Below are 17,472 nucleotides of genomic sequence, written 5' to 3'. Positions count from 1 at the left end.
GCCCCCCTCCTCCCCCTCCCCCCCCAGATCCAAACCTACTACCACGCCATCAACAGCCGCACGCAAGTCCTGCCCGCCAGCTTGACCTCCACAGACGAGATCCTCGCGCTCGCCGGCGTGCACCACATCACCATCGCGCCGGGGCTGTTGCAGCAACTGGCCGCGCTGCCGGCTTCGGCGGCTACTACGGTCCCGAATCTCTTCGAGACTACCCCGCCCATCCACTACGACGCACCGGGATCGTTCCGGGACGATGAGGCGGGGTATCGGCTTGCGTTTAGTCGGGAGGGGCGGGGGAAGAGTGAGGGGAAGCTTGCGCAGGTATGTTCTTTTGTGGGGTGTTCTATTGGATAAGGGGGAGCACGTTGCTGACTGGTTTTTTACGGGTAAAAGGCCGTGAGTATCTTCTGTGAGATGCAGGATCGGTTGGTGCAGATGATAGGGTTGGTTTTGAGGGGGGGTGCGTAGTGAGGATGTAGTCTGGACATATGGGGCTGTACTGTACTGTCCCGTAGCGTGCTGTAGGTTGGTCGTCCAGGGAAGATTGCAGACCACCGAATAGGCCAGGGGCCTTTTCTCTGCGTTACGATTGAGAAGATTGGGGAAAGGCAGTCGCCCCGCAGAGACAGATCTCATATCAGAACATACCTGCACCAAACCAACTCGCAGTACACAGAATCAGAAACAATTCTGATATACCTCTAGTGAATGCCTGCCTATCTACCCAACCAACAAGCTAAAGAACAATGCACCTGCCCCAAGCACTAGCACTAGCAGAATTACCCTCCATTCTGAAATCGTCGTGATGCTATTCTAGCCCATCGCATACTGCATGCAGTCCACCACCTGTTCCGCGCGTAAAAGGTTCAAAGTAGGAATAGGATTATGATTCGAACGCCCACTCATGCTTATGCCGAGTCGAAAACTGAACTATATACTTTTTTCTCTTCTTCTTTGGTCTGGCTTGTTTATTCTCACGGCACATTCCTCAGCTTGTGCTCGTGCTCTGTATGCTTGCTTGCTTGCCTGTTCTTGAGCCTGCACTTGAGCCTGCAGATTCATTTGCGGCGAATGGAGAATTTTTGAATGCATGATTCACGGCGTACCGTGTGTATATGATATGATAATAGGAGGTGGAATGGGGGGGAAGAGAGCTTCGGTGTAAATGATCACATGAGACACATCAGTCATCAAACCAAACCATGGGGGAATCTAGGACTGAAACAGAATGATTGGGTGAGGTCAAAAGGGCCGAGAAACAGGAAAATGAGAAGACGGGATATTTTAATATAGAAAGACCACACATCATGCGCTCAATCGCTGGATAAAAGACTGCAGGGGATGTTAGCCGTTGCCTCAAGCCAGGAGTGGAAGAAGAAATACGAACCGGGAAGAACTGCCGGAATCCCTTCAAGTCCAGCCGACTCAATGCCCCCACGAACTCTTCGACGAGATCTGCCCCCATGCCCATGCCTGGCAATTCCTGATTCCGGAGATACTCCAGATATTCCATGCCCGTCTTGGCGTAGATTGTCCGCTGAAGCGCACCGGCTTCCGCAAGGACCTGCTTGGCCTGTGCATCCTTCGAGTTGAACGATGGTGTCGCGGGCAGTGCCCAGCACAGCGGCGACAGCCGGCTGATCATGAACTGGCCGAAGCCGGGCAGAGCTACCTGCTGTCCTGTCGCGCCGTTCAGACCCTCCGGCGCAATGTCCGGACCACCCCACGAGCTGCCCATCTTTGACAGCACTGAGAAGGCCATCTTGGCGGTGGTGAAATCCTCAATGTCCTTGGCGAAATGCTCGATTGTCGTAATCACAGTATCAAACATAGGTTGGTTCCCTAAATCGTTAGTCTAGATCATGCTGACAGCCACAAGATACAACTTACTTTCACTGATAATGACAGCCCCGAGATCGTTGTTAAGAACAGCCAAGAGAAAGTTAAGATATTCGCGTTTCAATTCCGCCAACTGGATCTCATCATCGGTGCCAGTAGTCGGGTCCGCGATACCGGAGAAGACCCTTTGCAAGAAAGGTGTCAGAAGAGTGTCTAGGATACCGGTGATCTCGGTCTTGAAGCCGAAGATGACCTGGTCTAACAGCCGAAGGAACAGGGCCATCTCGTCGCGCGATGATGTCTGCGTGAGAAGGCCATCGATCCAGCGGGGAAGCTGGGGGAGAATGCGCGCCCCCAGAACGCCGATAAGTCGGGAGAAGGCGAATCGTGCCGCCGTGCGCACATTGAACGAAGCCTTGAGCGACTCCAAAGCCACGAGAGTGGCTTCCGACACCTGCATGAATGCCTCGGAAACTTCCGGCGCAGGGAGCGCAGCAGGAGAGCTGGTTCCAGGCATCCAGTCGGAGAAGCCGCGGGCCAACGTGCCCAGAGCCATGATATCATGGTGAATCTGCAAAACGGCTCTCTCGTCGTTGGCTTTGGCGGGCGCCAAGTTCTTCTCCATGTCCATGAAGATGGGGTTCAACACGGACTGCGCGTAAAGAACTTGCTTGTCAGCGGGTACTGTGGGGGTAGAGCAGATGATGCCGACAGCCTCGAAAAGATACAGCTGACTGTTGAACACAGCGTCTGCCGATCCTTCGTGGTCTTCCGAAGACATTTCGTCCCCGTCCGATCCTTCTGAAGGCACCTCTGCATGGATGACCAGGAGGTCGGTCAAGGCCCCAACCACGGTCTGAGCAACGTTGCCAACATTGGTTCGCAACTGCTTGACGATGCGCTGGAACAGGTACCATGAGCGTGTCTTCACCTTCTTGATCGGATGGTGGATTAATTGAAGGAAGCTTTCCAAGACGCTCGGAATTAGATGAGTATGGTGCTGGAAGAACGAGCTGTAGCGGACGCATATCTCCATATACTGTAGCTGCGTAGCAGGGTGTGTGAAAGAGCGAATATCAGACTCCACCATCTTCAGCATCATCTCAATAAGTCGCTCTGCAGCAGGGTTGTTGGGAGACCCCTTGGTGTAGAGGCTCCCTGCTTTGACGGCGATATCTCCAAACAGGAACATCTCGTGGAGAGCCAGATCCAAGTCGCGCCAATCAAGTTGAGCACCCGACTGCCGCAGATTCTCGAAGGTCGTCCCTACTACTTCCGAAACCGCGTCGATGTATAGTGGTTCGTTCACGTTGGCGATAATCTGCTGTAGAACACCTAACCGCTTGCGAAGCTCCTGGAACTCCGCCTCATCCGTCTGATCGTCCTCGTCTCCCCAAGACGATGTCTCGTCGTAGCGCATCTTGGCAATGATGGCTTTCAAGATTGGGAGCAGGACGGAGGAGTGCTGCGCAGCCAGGGCTGGGTTGACCTTAGCCATCCTCCTCAGATAGGCCAGTAGGTCGCTGACGCAGGGAATCACAGTCGAGCAGACCTCATCATATTCGTCGGAGAAGTATCTCAGGATATGCGGAAGGAAGGCCTGCAGCAGACCAGTGGCTTTCTCTTTGCAGTCAGCCATGATGGTATCCTGCTCCAGAGCCCGTACAATATCAATGACTGTAATATTGACTAACTTGGCCACCGTTTCCGCCAGATCAGTATCGTACTTGAAGGTGAACCTATTCTCGTTGAGAGGGGGGCTATTGGAGAGTTGGGTAACAATAGTGTCGAGATTCAGGAAAATAATCATGTCAATCTTGTCCTCGGGCTTCATCTTCTTGCCGATGATTTCCGTGAAGACATCAACCGCCGCATCGCGCACCTTCTCTTCACCGGATCTGAGTTCCGCCTTCTGCGCACGGCTGAGCTGCTGGAACAGCAGGTCCATCATGGTCTGGTTCACCACAAGGCCGATATCAATCCAGCTCACCCAGCTGCCAACCGCCTTGAGCGACATCTCCACAATCACATCGTTGCCGTCCCGCCATTCAGACAAAATCTCTTGCCAGGAGCTGGCGATCTTCTGCATATCGCGTTCCCGGATCAAGTCCTTGAGGAGGTTGGCCTTGTCCTGCTCTGTACGGGACCGGGACACCAGAACATCGCCGATCTCCTCATGAATCGAATTGACGACACGGAGGTAGAAGATGATACCGAGCGGATTGTCGCGACTCGTGCTCGCGGGGCTCTTGAAGGTGAGACTGAGGAGGTCGTCAAAGCAGGATTCCCAACCGTTCGCGTAAAGAGCGGAGAAAAGGAAGGTAATGGTCTGAGCGATCTTATTCTGAATGTTGGGCGGATCTGGGGAGGCGGTTTCCTGACCGTAGACCTGTCGAAGGTAGGCCATCAAGCCATCCCGAACATATCCTAGGGCCTGGAGGTCAAGGAGGCCGGCCTGAGCCGCACTGTTGACCACTTCCAACGACACATGGCGTATAATCTCGGAGTATTGTGGGGTTTTGGTGAAGAGAGCAAGGCAGACCTGCCATCCGGAGGGGTCGGCGCGAAGCTGGTTCAGGTAGTCGTAGGCTTGGTTCTTGAGGGCTTGGTCGGAGGACGGATTCCAGGCGATTTCAATGGCATTCGCTACCTAATGGAAAGTCAACATGACAATGAACAAGGGTCCTGAAATCAATTCCGAGAATCTGGAAGAGTAATTTGACTGGACGGGTAAGCATGGAGGGGGGAAGGGGAAGGAAGGAATGGTGGGGTGGGGATTCGAGAAAAAAGAAAAACGGGTAAGATGCAAAAAAAGACCCAGTGAAACGCATCGTGGGAAGACAAATAACGATGATCGAAGAGAATATCGCTTACCTGTTCTTCCATCTTCGACCAGCCTGGCTGCCTTCGGAGTCGACGACTCGAAAGCAATGGAGGGGAGAGGGGGGGAGGGGAGAGAAAGGAGGGGAGGGGGATGGAGTTCACAGAGATTCAATGAAGGTGGTGGTTTAGGACAGAATGATGCGGCGGCGAGTAGTCATAGCCCGGAGACACTATCAAACCATGCCCGACTAGTGCGTGTTTAGTTTAGCAGACTGGGGGGGTGTTGGGTTGGGCCCAGTGCAAGTACAACTAGGTAGTCAGTAGTCAAAGGGTATTTGGACCCAGTCATTCGGGTAATAAACCTGCTCTAACGGGGCGGAGTCACGAGGGGAGAAAAGTGACAGCGCAGAAACAATGAAGAAGCTGAAGTCTTTGGAGAGTGTCAAGAGTTCAAGGTCGCGAAAGTTGTATGCTCAAAGAAACGCTTATCGGCCAGTCACTTCCTCGCACATGAAAGGAACCTGAAGGGTCAAAAAATTGAACCTGAGTTTGTGTGGCCCAAGGAATGCTGGTCCGTTGCCCAAAAATGGCAAGGGGCGGCGTGCGACTTCGGCCTGATTTCCCAGGCAGCAAATGACATCGTTTTTGCAGCTGATCGCAGCTGACAAGCTGACAAGCTGACAAGTCAAGAAGTCTACGATAAGGTATCCATGCTGATGCATGCTCTGAGCTATAACTGCATCTCTATTCTATAGCTTTGGCAAATCATATCTCATACTCCACTTCACCATGACACCATTGGATTATTTCAGTGCTTCCCTTCTTGCCGCAAGACCTCCAATTCCATCTTCTCGAATCCCTCCACAGCCTGGCCGTATCGCTCATACACGCCCGGCTGATATCCGTCCGCAATCTTCTCGATGAAATCCTCCTCCTTCCACCGCTGCCCAATGAGATCCTCAAAGGTCTGTCCAGTCGTTCTCTCCATGGCCCACACCGCCTTGTACGCAGCTCCCAGCGCACATGCATTATCACCGATCTCCAGCTTGTACACACCGTCACTACCGCCAAGAATCTCGCCAGCTACCTGAGCAATGGCCTTGTTCTTCGATCCACCACCGACCAGATACACTCGGCGCGGCTGAGCAGGGAGTCCTCCGCCGGGACTCTGAGTCAGTCCGCGCGACCGCAGGCGCAGGGAGAGCATCTGGCTCTCGACAATTGCGCGAGCCTCGTCCAGGGGCTTGTTCCAGCCCTCCTCCGTCTGGTGCAGACGGCCACTCTTAGGGTCATAGTCGAATCGCCATTGACCCGCACGGAGATTTGGCACGATCTCCGGGCGAGGAAAGAAGAGGCCCAGTTTCATGGGGTCCGAGTCGGATTTCTGGCCCATGGGCGGAGTTTCCAGCGTGATCTTATCGAAGTTCGCCCACGTCAGAGCAGTGGTCTCCCCAAGTTTCTCATTGATCGCATCGCGGACCTGCTCACGTGCGAGTCCTCCGTTCTTGTAGCACAGCATGAACATGTACAGACCGGGAGTGGTGGGGTGGTTGAAGAAGTGCGTAGCAGGATCGGGCTTGTAATTAGGTGTGGACATAAGGAAAGTAGTGGAGGTGCCAAGCGAAACCATTGCATCGGATGGCCGCAAGGGAAGCGCAAGGATCGTCGCCGGGTTGTCGCCCGTGGCGGGGATGATGTTGCAGTCCGGACTAAACCCGTAGCGCTCGACATAGTATCGGTCGATGGTACCCAGATGGATACCTCCATCTTCGGGAACATCGCCCAACTTGCGCCTCAAGTCCTCCACGCCGGAAGGCCCTGCACACAGCTGCAGGAGTTTCTCGTCGTAGGCCCCCTTCTTGATATTCCACAGATTCATACCACAGACATCAGAGATATCGAACGGCGCGATGTGGCCCAAAAACAGGGACGCCAGGAACGAGGAGACCAGCGAAATCCGCAATGTTTTCTTGTACACCTCGGGATACTTGCGCTGAAATCGCAGAATCTGAGGTCCAGTGAATCGCTACAAACGCAAACCACAGCTGTCAGACACTCCTCCGCACAGAACGGGCCAGAAAAACCCAGGGGAGGAAAGCTTCTTACATGATGTGCCTTGCTCCCCGTAGCAGCGGCAAGCTCCTCCTGCCCACCCAGGTATGCATCGAACTCATCGCATTCCTTCTGCGTACTCGAGTCCTGCCAGTTGGGGCTGAAAGGATGCGAGAACGCTCCCTCCAGCTGCTCCTCCAGCGTCTTCTTCGCATCCAGACTCTTCAACAGCTTCTCCGCGTCCTCGCCCCAGTAGACGCTTCCATGCTGCTGACCAGCTCCACTGATGCCCTTGACGCGGCGGAAATCCAGTCCTTGCTGGCGTAGTCCATTCAACACGCCGTCGAGAGCCTGCAGCCAGAGCGCGACGGGTGCAAAGACCTCATGCTCGGCCTCGTTGGTGAGGACGCCCTTCTTGATAGGGAAGCCGCGCGAATCGGCATCGAAGTCGAATTTCGACACGTAGACGACCTTGAGATCGGAGTTGACGACCAGACCTTTCAGTTGTTGGGTGGAAAGGTCGAAGCCGATGTAGAGGGGGCTGTCGGGTTGGGCCATGGCACTTGGAATGCTGCGGTCCGGGGTAATGACGTAGGTGTCGTTGGATGGGGTGTCAGGTGTGAGATAAAGAGGTACTCAATGATATATATATGCCTCAAAAAAAACTTTGTAGTAGATGAGAAAGAAGAGAACGGTCGAGTGTAAGCAATTGGAGAAACCAACTGATAGAGGGGTAATGTAAGAGACTGTAAGTTAGAGTGTGTGGCAAAGGACAACCCGACAGACACCGCTGATGCAATGGGCATTCGATGCTAACTTAAGATCGACGGAGCTACTAACCTTTTCCACTTCCGGCTACTTGTTTATGGTGTGCAGCGCAGCGGGGGAGAAATTCAGAAGAGCTGACCCAACGTCGCCATCTGGCAAGACTTCTTCTCCCTTATCTATATCACCATAGTCTCCATAACCACAACAAGATTCTGCCGAAGCTTCGTGTATTTTACCGAGCACGGCTCTTCTCGAACATAAATTTGCTGTTCCTCCTCATAACGATGAGGTCAAATTTATCCCGGGTTCCACCGCCGCCGGGAATTTACCCGGTTAATTCAGTTCACGGGAAGAACGACGGGGGGTCTAGATCAGACCCTGTGAGGGACATTGTGACCATGTTTGAGCCCTGCACTAGTGAAGTCCGGACTGTGACGGATTTTTTTAGGGCCTGTTGAACTTTCTACGCATAAGTCTTAGTTCATGTCTTGTCAAACCATCAGCTGAGCTGTTGAAGCGATCCCCCGCATATCACCCGCTCTTGGAGGGGTAAGTTACGGGGTAACTGCGCACTCCAAGTCTGAGGACGATCTTCACCAATTCAACCATGTCCGTGCCTGTGTATTCACATTAATACACGAGCATCTATCAGAAAACTCCTTAGCTGTATAAACTAATTACAATAGTGTCTTCCCTTGATGTCATTGCTATGTTCATCTTATATTGGCTCTATCTACCCTACCAACCCTCTGCGGAGAGCAGGAAAAATTCCAAGCCTGGGTATCAAAGGTATGGTGCTCAAAAGCCTCGAGAAATGTAACGACCAAGAGAAGCACGACAGAGGACCTCGTCGGCCACACGCAAAGACGTCGATACCGACAGCGACCTGGCAAGCGGGTCCTCGTTATCTAACGGCTTTTGCGGTTTTCGTGCTCATGCTCGTGGTCGTGCTCGGGCTCGTCACCATCCTCCGGCTCAGGACGCGCCCGCGAAGTCACCTCAGCCGGAATAAATTCTTCAGTGAAGGTCAACTCCTGATGCTCAAGAGGAATGAACCGGACTTTGACCCGCTTGACGCCGCGGACTCGTTCTCCGACAGCAGTGCGCATTGCCTCTTCCACCTCGCGAGCACGGTTAATGGACCACGCGCCTGGCACTGCGACCTCGACATCCATAAGATAATTCTGGCCCGACTTCATCCCTTGGACATCATGGATTCTGAGCAACTCGCCACTGTCCAGTAAAGACAGTGCCTTAGTAGCCGCTTTGTGCACCGAAGCCTTCACATCGTCGTCCACGGTGGTGTCTGCCAACTCCAGGAGGGAAATCTTGGTATTGCCCCATCCAGCTTTTATGACCATAAGTGAGATGAGGAGTCCTCCCACGGGATCCAGCCAGGAAGCATCTTGGAACATGTAGGATCCACCAATCGTAAAAAGAGCAACGACGCTGGTCAGGGAGTCGATTCGGTGGTGGACGGCGTTGGAGGCCAAGACTGACGACTTGCGTTCCGTGGCGACCTTCATGGCTGTTTGAAGAAGAGACGTCAGTATCACCTTTCAAACTGGTTGATTGACCCTCTCAAGGTACTCACTGGCATGGTAAAGCCATTCCTTGACCACGATAGATCCAGCAGCCAGCCAAGCAGCATGGATGCTTGGGCCGAGCGCTTCCACCCCATGGCTATGCGAATGGCTGTGCCCCAGAGCCCCCACGTGCGCAATTGCTTCGGCGATGCCAGGGTAGAATTGGTGTAGGAGGACCTGCCCGGAGTTGAGGCCCATGAAGACGCCGCCGCACAGCAACAACCCGCTCACACCTAGAGCTCCAATACTCTCAATCTTTCCGTAGCCGTTGGGAAACCGCTCCGACGGCGGCTTCAACGACCAAGCAACCGTGGCTAAAGTCAAAATATCCGAGACCAGATCGGTGAGGGCGTGATAGGCGTCGGCAATGAGGGCCTGGGAATGGAACACATAGCCACCAATGAATTTGCCAATGGCCATACACAGGTTAGCGAGCAAGCCTATCCGCGTGATGCGGACTCCAGCATCGTGTTTGTCGGTTGATGTGAGGTAGACATTACTGCCATGATGGTGGTGGTGATGGTGGTGGTGGCCACCGTGTTCTCTTGTTTGGGTGGCCATTGAAGGGAGGGTGATTGAGGTTGGTAGTCTTGTAGAGCAGGCAACAGCAGTGAGGGACGGAATCAGGGTCGGGCGAGCAGTTGGACGGAGGGAAGCATTGGGGCACGCGATAAGAGTGGGAGGAAAGATCGATGAAGAACCGGAGGCAGCACGGGAGCTCTTATGGTGATACAATCGCGGCGAACAAGAAGCGGAGGCAGAGGTGTTCAAATATCGCCGATAATAACGACAAGCCCAGGGGAGACGAACAAAGCCGGACGGACCGCGGCGAAAGAGGGATGGAGGAGAAGTTGGTGGTGGAGGATGGGCCCTGCACCGCAGGGGCTGCGTCAGCATCCTCGTCGTTCGAAACGCTTAGTAGCAGTCTAATATTATGGGTACTGTAACGACTGAATTCTTTCTAAATTTCAGTGCACTTGCGAGAGGAGACGGGATTGCTTCTTTCTTGGCCGCAGCATCAACCACAGCTCCATGGCGTTGGTTCCGCAATGAGGGAACAGAAGGATGGGATGGGATGGGATGGGATGGGATAACCAGTCAGCCCAGCCAAGGCAAGCTCAGTTTCATCAGTCATCATTTGTGACCCGGCTGAGGCGAAGCCGACATCATACGCTGACGAACAACGAACAACGAACAACGAACAGCCGGTCGGTCCACTGCCTGTACGATGCTCTCTAATCCGCGGATTGCCATTGAATAGTCAGCGGAACCCCAAAGCTCCGGGCTGCGATCGGGCAGCTTGCGCTGCAAGCCAATGATGAAACAGTGAATGTAAAGTTGTCTACTCCGTAAACACTGAACAGTGGCTGGAGATCTAAGCTTTTGATTGTCGCAAATGCTCCCGTTGACCGCCGAAAATGCACCATCCAGCCTTGGCATCTCCAAATAGCGAACAGCAGCCAACGAACGCCATGTCGCGTACAGCTCCACCATGGATTTATTCATCATCATCTTGGTTTCAATGCCAGCCTTGACTCTCACTCTCTCTCTCTCGCACACATACACTCCGCTGTCTAGAGCCTTCTCGGAACTGAGTCCGTTGATCCTCCACGCAGTATCCGTCTTGGCTTCTTGGCGATGATGAATCCTTTCTAGGAACCCTGACGAACGCGCGTGCTGTCAGAGCATTGGTGGATATACTATATCAACCCTGGATAGTACCAAGGAGAATTCAACTAGAAAGCTGGATGGAGTACGACTGATGAAACAGCTAAAGTGTTAACCATGTGATCGGCTGCACAGTAGCGGAGAAGACTCTGGTCATTGCAGGGCGAATTGAGCGGACTCCATTGTCATCTCAAGGGCTCCGGTGGATCTGTCCTTTGATTTCTTCTGGCTACAGAAAACGGAAGCTGTACTATATCTCTGCTGACCGGGCACGCATGTCCAGGATCCATGCTGGTATGGTCCAAGGACGAGAAATAAATTCGCGCTTGCTGAAACTCAGCTACTCCAGCATTTACCTCATACTGGGAACCTTATTTTCCAGCTCTGCTAGGCTGCGGCAATTCTCATCTAAGTGAGGGCCTGAAGTAGTCTGGTGTCCTACAATGTCTGGAGCTCATTGTCGGAATTGATTCATGATCGTTATCAGCGTGATAAAATTCGACGCTAAGTTCCTCGAAGACCTTTTCACATGCTTCTAGCATAGGAAAGAGCCATATCATCAGAATCGCTCGGAGTGAGACCTGCCTGGTGTGGCGAAAGCAGTGCATGCTTTGCATTGAGGCAAAATAAGTAACATTGACATCACGAAATGTGATTACATGGTTTCGAGTTTCGCAACCACTATATAAATGAGCCCCAGCAGTGTGATGTGAGGTGAGATGCATGTGTCAGTTTCGGGCTCATAATATTTTATACCCAGAATGGCGAATGCACCACCATTGACCGAAGCCTTCTACCGAGAGTGGTTTGCGAAACAAACTGTGCTCCTGACTGGAGCAACGGGTGGCCTAGGCGGGTGTCTCCTGTTCAAACTTATTCATCAGGTACCTGTTCAGAAAGTCTTTCTCCTTCATCGAAGCTCCGAGGAAGACACCATCGTAAAGCTGCGCAGGAACATGCCCGGATGTATCGATGAAGGCATGAGCACAGGGCAACTGGAATTTCTCAAGGGGGACATCACTGCGGCGAACTTAGACCTGGATGCGAGGCAATTATCTGTACTTCGAAAGGAGACAACCGTGATACTCAACACAGCGGCAAATACGTCTTTCGTTGCAGATGTCCACGAGTCTTGCAAGAACAATTGTCTTTCAGCGCTAAATCTGGCCCAGCTTGGATCAAGCTTCCCACAGCTCGCCACATTCGTCCAGGTGTCCAGTGCCTACGTCAACAGCTTCCTGCCCGATGGAGAGATCGCGGAAACTATCCAGCCGTTTGGTGCAGAGGACATCGACTGCGAAAGAGAGCTCAACGAGATTCTCTCCTCAAGAGGACACACGAACCGGACGAAGCAATGGGCCTGGCCCTATGCACAAGCCAAGTACCTCATGGAACGACTGTTGGTTCAGAGATACGGATCTCGGCTACCCTTGCTCATCCTACGTCCCTCCGCCATCGGGCCAGCTCTTCGAGATCCATACCCTCTCTTCGGTCCTGCGGGCTCTAACCCTGTTGAGAACGCCCTGGAGACCTATCTGGCCACTGGGGGCGGGAGTCGGGTCTGGAGAGCCGCGAGGGGCTCAACCAGCGGCAACTACATTATGGATGGGATTCCAGTAGATCTTGTCTCACATGTCTGTCTGCTTCATTTGGTGCAAGGATCGCAGGGGGTCATTCACGCTGCTGCTCAGCTATACGTGGTCCTAAAAATGGCTGAGCTGATCGCGCTAGCCGCGCCTCACATTCCGTTAGACCTCGCGATGCCGGTGCCATGCTTTAAGTGGGACGTGGATGGGGGCATGGAGTCCTGCCCTGTGGCTACAATGTTCGGTTTCCAGGGCCACAACTGGGTTTTGACTGCGGGCGATCAAAGTCCTTGAAGGCTGTGGATGGCCCACTGAGTTTGAGCTCTGATGGGCATGATGCAAAGGCCTATATAGAGCGGCGGATAAAGAGGATCATTCCGAGCACGCGCGAGAAGAAGAAAAAGGTTGCGGATAGGCGTAGAGGTAAGTCGAAGTTATGAGCCGGATGATAATATCGTATGGAGTAAGTTCTTTGGAGCCTAAAAGTGTGACGAACTTCTGTCAACAAATTCAAATAAGCTTCAGATGCATGTAGGATGGTGACGGAATGGGATTATCAACGAGAGAGTCATCTGACCACCAGCCACGATGCTCAGCCTTGTCGATCTTGGCGGGGCGCAACACACTTCCTTATATCTACCACGGGGGATGGCTTCATACGCCTCAGTCAGAGGCTCATTTTATCGGTATCGGTGACATTTGAAAATGCCATCCTATTTCTCCAACGTCCTGACCATATTGCATCGACACTCAGCTCGCACATCACCAGCATCAAACCTATCGCAAGACATAGTCGGACCTCATCCGAGCTTGTTCGAGGAGTCCTCTATACAGTTGAAAGACAGGTCCGATCTTCCTTCGATAAGCCAATGTGCTATTCATCTCGAGCTGCTGGAAGCGTTCTATACTCTCCGTATCCGGGTTACTACCTCGAGCAGGCTGACGAAATCTCTGGATCGGAAACAAAACCATAAGAGAAACTCGATACTTGGTGGACGCAAAGAACCTTCGGAGAGATGGCATAGGTTTCTGTCAATTGCAGTAACCAGATTTCAGCAATGGGTTCGAATATCGAACCATCATCTCGAAGTCAAGCACCTTGAGGGGAGGGATCCTCTCCTTCTACCTCCGCTTGGTGAGTTTTCCGGTTGTTGCAAATGACATGATCACTACTGATACAGTTGCAGACATACTCATGGTATGGCATGCCTTCCTGCTCAACCCACACGACTTTTCCCAGTTCTGCAACACAAGCCACCTGGATCACATCCGAGGCCTCTCATTCCCGTGGGAAGCGATAGTAAGTCCAGCCGACCTCTCCCAACCCATCCCAAATGCTTCCCGCCTCTAACGCAACCCCAGCACGAGGCCCTATTCCACGACAATTGGGACTATACTCTCCCCAGCGAGACCTCAGCCTGGCTTCGCAACGAGCTGAACATCGCACCAGACCTATTGACTGCCCTTTCGGACAATGAAGCCACCACTCTCAAAGCAATAACCCCCGAAACCCCACCAGAACACATCCCACTAGTGGACAACATCCTCCGACAAGCCATCTTCATTGACAAGATGCATGACCTCCTCTGGATCCGTAGTCCCGCGCTCCAGGGAACCCTCACCCGGGCACTCGCGCGCTACGAGCGCTTTGTCACCTTGTTCCGTCTGCACCCGGGAACAATGCTGGTCCCGACCCTGGACGTGGATTTGGTTTGGCACACGCATCTGTGTAGTGCGGTCCTGTACGAAGAGTCGATGCTTGAGCGGACGGGACGGTATATCAATCATGATGATAAGCTTGGCGAAGAAACCCTTACTGGGGGGTTCGATACGACGGTAAAGTTGTACGAGGCTGCGACGGGGGAGCCGTACGGGGCTTGTTTCTGTTGGGACTGTGAGGCTATGCGCTCGGCTGGAAAGATGGTGGAAGGTGACGTTGAGGCGGGCGCGCGAAAGAAGATTGAGGAGGAGGTGGACTCTTACTGGCGAGCAGAGATGGCGAGGCGCAAGTAGGTGTTCAGTTGGAAGAGTTTCGTACCTGTGGCTTGGCTTGAGTTGCTGCTGTAAGACTGTTACTTGAGCGAGACGCTTTATGTTCTATGCTCTGTCATGAGAGATAACACGAGCGACGAATGCAGACTTCGAATGTTTCAACATAACAGCAGCCTTGTCACAACGATGGAATGGAGAGAGTAAAGTAAGGGCACGTCCAATAGCGCAGCTCTCTCCCTTGGTTACTTCTGAATACTAGGTAGGCTCCAGGCATATTGCCAACTCCGCCGTCGAGACTGAAGTAGTCCTAGAACTACACCTATCACCAAGTCAGCAATCACCACTGTGACCAAGGCAGAACCCCCCAAAGCCCAACGGAAATCGTCCATCTCTCCATACTTTGCCACAATGGCACAGCCAGAATGCAGGGGATGAGCGCTTGACCCGTGACTGTGCTCCGCTCCCCTGGCGCTTACAATTGCCCATCAGTCAATGGAGACCAACCCACCTCTCCGCTTAGCCGCTCAACGCTCATCACACCGGCATGACCCCCAAACAACATAGCCCGGCCTTCACTCGCCCTCGATTTCAACCGGAAGACCATTGGGTGTGAGATCGTGATGCGTCACGCCTCCGCCGCCTGCGCCAGAAATGTCTTCGAATCGCCGCATTGAACGATACGGTCAATTTATCACTTCTCACAGCTCACACACCATGTGGATGATTTACCTCAGTCCTGCTATAAAAGCGGGCAATGAGAATAAATTCTGCGGGTGATACCAAAGACCATCTGTCCAAAATTGAGGACTATGGATGCAGAGTTGACCAGCGTTCTATGCCCACCTCAGGTTCCAATGGATCTACTGGGGCTGAGGAAGCGGTTTGGAAGTGTAATGGCAGTCGATGACTGCAAGAACAGGTTGATACAAGTGGGTTCTTGCTGTTGTCCATGTTGAACCCCAGGAGCAATCACTGACTGGCCATTCATTGTCAATAGGACCTATTCTTCGCGGTCGAGACGCTTCACTCTGCTCTGCTCAACGAATGCACCAAACAGGAGAATGAGAGGTCCCGTTTCATCCAAGAACTTGCCCAATACAAGACGGAGGTTGCAGATCTGAGACATGATCAGGTACTGTTCCTACTTATCCACACAAACTGCAAGTCTAAATGAAGACACTAATGACGCAGGCAAAGCTAAGCTTCGTGTCTATCCTCGTCGACGGGGACTGTATGAACGTACGTCTTCCGACTCTCCAACGCCCTACGTAAGCTAACAATACAGCTAGTTCAACGACGCCCTCATTCAAGAAGGCCACGACGGCGGCCGCAGAGCTGCACGACTTGTGCTCCAGTCCGTTGAGCGCTACGTCCGGGACACCGACCCCCAAGCCAGTCCCAACCTGCAGTACAGAGTTTGTATCTATGCCAACCTGCCCGGTCTCGAGAAGGCCTACCGGGAAGCCAAAGTGCTGTCCTCGACGGAGACCCTCGACCCGTTCGTCCGGGGCTTCAACATGGAAGACAGCCAGTGTGATTTTATCGATGCAGGAAACGGCAAAGAATGCTCCGATGTCAAGATCCGAGGTATGCGACCTCCCAACCTGCCCCCTCTTCTGCTGCATGTACTGTACGGCACAAATAGTCTGTCTGACTGGCTGACAACAAACCAGCAACCTTCGAGCGCGACATCCTCGACGTCCACTGCCGCCATATCATCTTCTGCGCCGCCACGGACAACGGCTACGCCCGGCTACTCGGCTCCCATAGGGGGAGCAACCGCATCACCCTTGTCGAGGGGGCGCCATTCGCATGGGAGATCGAACAGCTAGCCACTGAATTTCGGACAACCGCGTTCCCAGCGGTATTCCGGGCTGCAAAGCTCCCCGCTTGCGCATCCTCGTTCAGCGCCGCTGCAACCGCTTCAGCCAACGTTGCCGCTGCTCCACCAACCGCCGGCGGCGCACTATCCTCGTCTCCTCCCCGGCAGGACTATGCTACCATCGCGAAGGCTAACCTCCAAATAACCCCTTCGTCCACCCCCTCCTCGTCCTCCTCCTCAGCCACCACACCCACCTCCTCAACACCAAGCCCATCATCACCCTCATCATCAACCTCACCATCATCCCCGATAGTCTTCGACATCTCCCCCTTCGTCACTTCAACGCCCCCACTCCCCCAAATCCACTACAACGCCCAAGACCAACGCATCGATCCCCCGCTCCGCCGCGCGAGCAGCAAAGAGAACTACGAGCGCCTCCGCGCGGCCAAGCTCTGCAACCGGTACCACCTGCAGGACGACTGCAGCTACGGCGACAGCTGCACGCACGCGCACGGACGGCGGCTGACGAGCGCGCAGGATCTCCACGACCTGCGGTGCATCTCGCGGACGAGCGTGTGCGGCGAGGGGCTGTGGTGCACGAACCGGAAGTGCGTGTGCGGGCACCAGTGTCCGCGGGAGTCGTGGCGGGATCATGAGCTGACGGGGTGTCGGTTCCCGGAGGAGATGCATGGGGTTGATCGGGTGGTTGTGCGGGTTGAGTAGGTTGGGTTTGAGGCTGCGACGGGTGGGTGTAGGTAGGTACCTTTTATTGACAACAGTTTATTTATTGATGGTGACTCTTTTCCGGTTCTCCGGTTGAAACATGTTATATACGTGGTCCGTCGTAGATCCTCTCAGCCCCAATATTACCTATCATATAGTTATGCCACCCCCTGTCTACTTCAAAGAGATGGTCTCGGCGGACGGTCACTTTAGTCGAAAACCTCAAACCTATCAGAACCAAGTCCATTAACACAACACAATCTCCAATCCTCCCCAGCCTGAGGCTCTTCCACCCAGTCCGGTACATAAACCTCACCACAAAAAAAACAGCAAAAGAGGAAAGGGAGAAAAAACCCACTAAGCAAACAGATACTTGGCCGCATGCTCGACATGATCATCCGAGAACGTCGCCATCGTGTAATAACTGTGATCGTAATCCGGCTGGTAGCGGACCTTGATGCCCTCGACGCCGGCCTCCCGGGCAGCCTTCTCCAGGTTCTCGGGCAGCAATTGGCCTTGCTTGTAGAAGTTGTCGCCGGTACCCTATTTGTCGGAACGTTAGCCATCCACCCAAACCCCACCTCTCTGGCCTAATTCAGACCCAGACAACCAC

General features: G+C 53.4%; 8 protein-coding genes across 8 annotated transcripts; 4 read left to right on the top strand and 4 right to left on the bottom strand.

The window, feature by feature from the left end:
• Positions 1–27: 27 nt before the first annotated feature.
• On the top strand, positions 28–525 carry BO95DRAFT_469602 (uncharacterized protein; the record flags this gene model as incomplete). Its single annotated transcript, XM_025589453.1, has 3 exons — positions 28–321; positions 394–443; positions 516–525. Coding segments are annotated over 3 exons (354 nt in total), but the record flags the coding sequence as incomplete, so codon positions are not given.
• Positions 526–841: 316 nt separating this feature from the next.
• Positions 842–5,184, bottom strand: BO95DRAFT_448599 (Ran GTPase-binding protein LOS1). The gene is made up of 4 exons (XM_025587884.1): positions 4,714–5,184; positions 1,891–4,489; positions 1,388–1,842; positions 842–1,332 (listed from the first exon to the last, which is right to left on the bottom strand). Exons 1-4 carry the CDS (start codon positions 4,723–4,725, stop codon positions 1,306–1,308), a joined length of 3,093 nt encoding a protein of 1,030 aa, XP_025436108.1. The 5' UTR covers positions 4,726–5,184; the 3' UTR covers positions 842–1,305.
• A 125-nt stretch (positions 5,185–5,309) lies between these two features.
• BO95DRAFT_402126 (xylulokinase) lies at positions 5,310–7,467 on the bottom strand. Its single transcript, XM_025583881.1, has 2 exons — positions 6,769–7,467; positions 5,310–6,688 (listed from the first exon to the last, which is right to left on the bottom strand). Exons 1-2 carry the CDS (start codon positions 7,270–7,272, stop codon positions 5,471–5,473), a joined length of 1,722 nt encoding a protein of 573 aa, XP_025436107.1. The 5' UTR covers positions 7,273–7,467; the 3' UTR covers positions 5,310–5,470.
• Positions 7,468–8,390: 923 nt separating this feature from the next.
• On the bottom strand, positions 8,391–9,629 carry BO95DRAFT_469599 (cation diffusion facilitator family transporter; the record flags this gene model as incomplete). Its single annotated transcript, XM_025589452.1, has 2 exons — positions 8,391–9,010; positions 9,077–9,629. 2 exons carry the CDS (start codon positions 9,627–9,629, stop codon positions 8,391–8,393), a joined length of 1,173 nt encoding a protein of 390 aa, XP_025436106.1.
• Positions 9,630–11,497: 1,868 nt separating this feature from the next.
• On the top strand, positions 11,498–12,762 carry BO95DRAFT_477774 (uncharacterized protein; the record flags this gene model as incomplete). Its single annotated transcript, XM_025590004.1, has 2 exons — positions 11,498–12,586; positions 12,610–12,762. The coding sequence occupies 2 exons, from the start codon at positions 11,498–11,500 to the stop codon at positions 12,760–12,762; spliced, it is 1,242 nt and encodes a 413-aa protein (XP_025436105.1).
• Positions 12,763–13,027: 265 nt separating this feature from the next.
• On the top strand, positions 13,028–14,376 carry BO95DRAFT_458047 (uncharacterized protein; the record flags this gene model as incomplete). Its single annotated transcript, XM_025588518.1, has 4 exons — positions 13,028–13,457; positions 13,504–13,622; positions 13,685–14,190; positions 14,316–14,376. 4 exons carry the CDS (start codon positions 13,028–13,030, stop codon positions 14,374–14,376), a joined length of 1,116 nt encoding a protein of 371 aa, XP_025436104.1.
• Positions 14,377–15,192: 816 nt separating this feature from the next.
• BO95DRAFT_519374 (uncharacterized protein) lies at positions 15,193–17,057 on the top strand. The gene is made up of 4 exons (XM_025592038.1): positions 15,193–15,243; positions 15,312–15,553; positions 15,604–15,901; positions 15,988–17,057. The coding sequence occupies exons 2-4, from the start codon at positions 15,485–15,487 to the stop codon at positions 16,857–16,859; spliced, it is 1,239 nt and encodes a 412-aa protein (XP_025436103.1). The 5' UTR covers positions 15,193–15,243; positions 15,312–15,484; the 3' UTR covers positions 16,860–17,057.
• A 159-nt stretch (positions 17,058–17,216) lies between these two features.
• BO95DRAFT_469595 (S-formylglutathione hydrolase) lies at positions 17,217–17,402 on the bottom strand (the record flags this gene model as incomplete). Its single annotated transcript, XM_025589451.1, has 1 exon — positions 17,217–17,402. A coding segment is annotated over one exon (186 nt), but the record flags the coding sequence as incomplete, so codon positions are not given.
• Between the last annotated feature and the right edge of the window lie 70 nt (positions 17,403–17,472).

The sequence above is a fragment of the Aspergillus brunneoviolaceus genome, assembly GCF_003184695.1.
Source record: "Aspergillus brunneoviolaceus CBS 621.78 unplaced genomic scaffold BO95scaffold_142, whole genome shotgun sequence".
NCBI classification, from domain to species: domain Eukaryota; kingdom Fungi; phylum Ascomycota; class Eurotiomycetes; order Eurotiales; family Aspergillaceae; genus Aspergillus; species Aspergillus brunneoviolaceus.
This window is presented reverse-complemented; position numbering and strand designations above follow the sequence as displayed.

What these genes read in the sequence shown, in the direction of transcription:
- BO95DRAFT_448599 (XM_025587884.1), bottom strand. An exon ending in GGCTGTCATTATCAGTGAAA is followed by an intron (nt 1,843 to 1,890) that starts GTAAGTTGTATC and finishes CTAACGATTTAG; the next exon opens with GGAACCAACCTATGTTTGAT. An exon ending in GATTCCGGCAGTTCTTCCCG is followed by an intron (nt 1,333 to 1,387) that starts GTTCGTATTTCT and finishes CATCCCCTGCAG; the next exon opens with TCTTTTATCCAGCGATTGAG.
- BO95DRAFT_519374 (XM_025592038.1), top strand. Translation starts at nt 15,485, where the DNA reads ATGAAGACACTAATGACGCAGGCAAAGCTAAGCTTCGTGTCTATCCTC. An exon ending in TCGACGGGGACTGTATGAAC is followed by an intron (nt 15,554 to 15,603) that starts GTACGTCTTCCG and finishes CAATACAGCTAG; the next exon opens with TTCAACGACGCCCTCATTCA. An exon ending in CTCCGATGTCAAGATCCGAG is followed by an intron (nt 15,902 to 15,987) that starts GTATGCGACCTC and finishes ACAACAAACCAG; the next exon opens with CAACCTTCGAGCGCGACATC.
- BO95DRAFT_402126 (XM_025583881.1), bottom strand. Translation starts at nt 7,272, where the DNA reads ATGGCCCAACCCGACAGCCCCCTCTACATCGGCTTCGACCTTTCCACC. An exon ending in CGGGGAGCAAGGCACATCAT is followed by an intron (nt 6,689 to 6,768) that starts GTAAGAAGCTTT and finishes TTGCGTTTGTAG; the next exon opens with CGATTCACTGGACCTCAGAT.